Below are 1534 nucleotides of genomic sequence, written 5' to 3' on the forward strand. Positions count from 1 at the left end.
TATTCTTATCTTCATCTGTTCAGTCACGCGTGCTGTTCATCTGGAAGTCACAAAGTCGCAGACCGCGGAAGAATTCCAAGACGAGTTAAACGCCTTCATATGTCGGAAGACGAGACCACAACACATCATTTCAGACAACGCAGCAGTTTTCAAAGCTACGGCCCAGTGGATAAGGAAGATCCGGAAAAGCGAAGCACTACAAGATTTTCTAGCGAAACAAAGAACAACCTGGCAGTTCAATTTAGCCAAATCCCCTTGGTGGGGAGGAATGTACGAAAGAATCATAAAGGAAGTGAAGAAGACGTTGTATAAGACACTAGGCAAGACTCATCTTACGTTTGAGCAATTAAGTGCAGTGGTAATGGACATCGAACGCCACCTAAATAATCGCCCACTCACCAACATCGAAAGTGACGGAGGGGAGCCGCAAGTACTGACACCCAATACCATTTTATGGGGCGACGATTCACATATTTTGGAAGATCGAGAACAAGACGAAAGTGACGTTACGAAGATGCACAGACGTCTCAACGTTGCCAGACAACACGCGTGGAACCGTTGGCACAAAGAATATATACACAGCCTTATGGAATCGCATCGAATAGTCAAAGGTGACGGACAACTGCCAATGCTCGGGGGGATTGTATTAGTACTCGGGAAAGAAAAGAACCGTGGGCTTTGGAAAAAAGGCAAAGTATTGCGACGCATATTAGGTAAAGACGGAGTTGTGCGAGGAGTTGTGCTTCGTCATAAAGGACACGAGATTGAGCGACCTATTCAATTAGTTTGCCCTCTGGAGATACGTAGCAGAGAAGTAGAAGAACCGAAAACACCAACGCCAGAAGTTGAGGAGAAACGAGAGAGACCACGAAGAGGCCACATTTAATTGCGGATGAGGACTGATTGGAGAAACTATTTGTACATTTAATTCATTGAGTTAAAATTAAGTTACACGTAATTTTAAGGGGAGTGTATCCCGAATTCAGGATCCTGCCTATTCGCAGGTGGGATGATTGACAGGACCGGGGGGGAGGAAGAGAGCGAACACGTAACACGAGGAGAGACAAAACGAAAACGTTTACGAGAGAGTTTAGGTGGAATTTTGTATTTTGTTTTTACTTTTTTCATATTAAATATATATATGTTATTTACCGGCTGCGAGGTCCGGATGCAAAAAAACTGTGCCGGAGGTCTCGAAAACGGCCCGAGGCCGTAGGCCGAGGGATGTTTTTGAGACCGAGGGCACAGTTTTTTGCATCCGGACCGAAGCTGCCGGTAAATAACGTGTTTATTTTTTAACCTTGACTTTTTTGACTTTATAAAACACAAAAAATACAACAAATTTAATGAATAAACTATAAAAATTTTAAATTCTGCAAGCCATTTTAGAATTTTAATACGTCAACAACTCCTTATAAGGATATCCTAGTCGGGAAACAGCCAATGAAATGGCAAATATTGTTACCATAGCAACTAAATCACGGCGAATCGATTAAAAAAACAACTTGTATTGACAAGCGAAAAAAAGCGTAAA

The 1534-nt window shown here is 42.4% G+C and overlaps 1 protein-coding gene across 1 annotated transcript; it reads left to right on the top strand.

Annotated features, from left to right (window-relative positions):
* The first annotated feature begins 268 nt into the window (after positions 1-268).
* LOC114519703 lies at positions 269-886 on the top strand. The gene has a single exon (XM_028539875.1). It carries the CDS (start codon positions 269-271, stop codon positions 884-886), a length of 618 nt encoding a protein of 205 aa, XP_028395676.1.
* The last annotated feature ends 648 nt before the right edge of the window (positions 887-1534 follow it).

Source organism: Dendronephthya gigantea, unplaced genomic scaffold, assembly GCF_004324835.1.
Source record: "Dendronephthya gigantea isolate DGI-Jeju-01 unplaced genomic scaffold, DenGig_1.0 000014F, whole genome shotgun sequence".
Lineage (NCBI taxonomy): Eukaryota > Metazoa > Cnidaria > Anthozoa > Malacalcyonacea > Nephtheidae > Dendronephthya > Dendronephthya gigantea.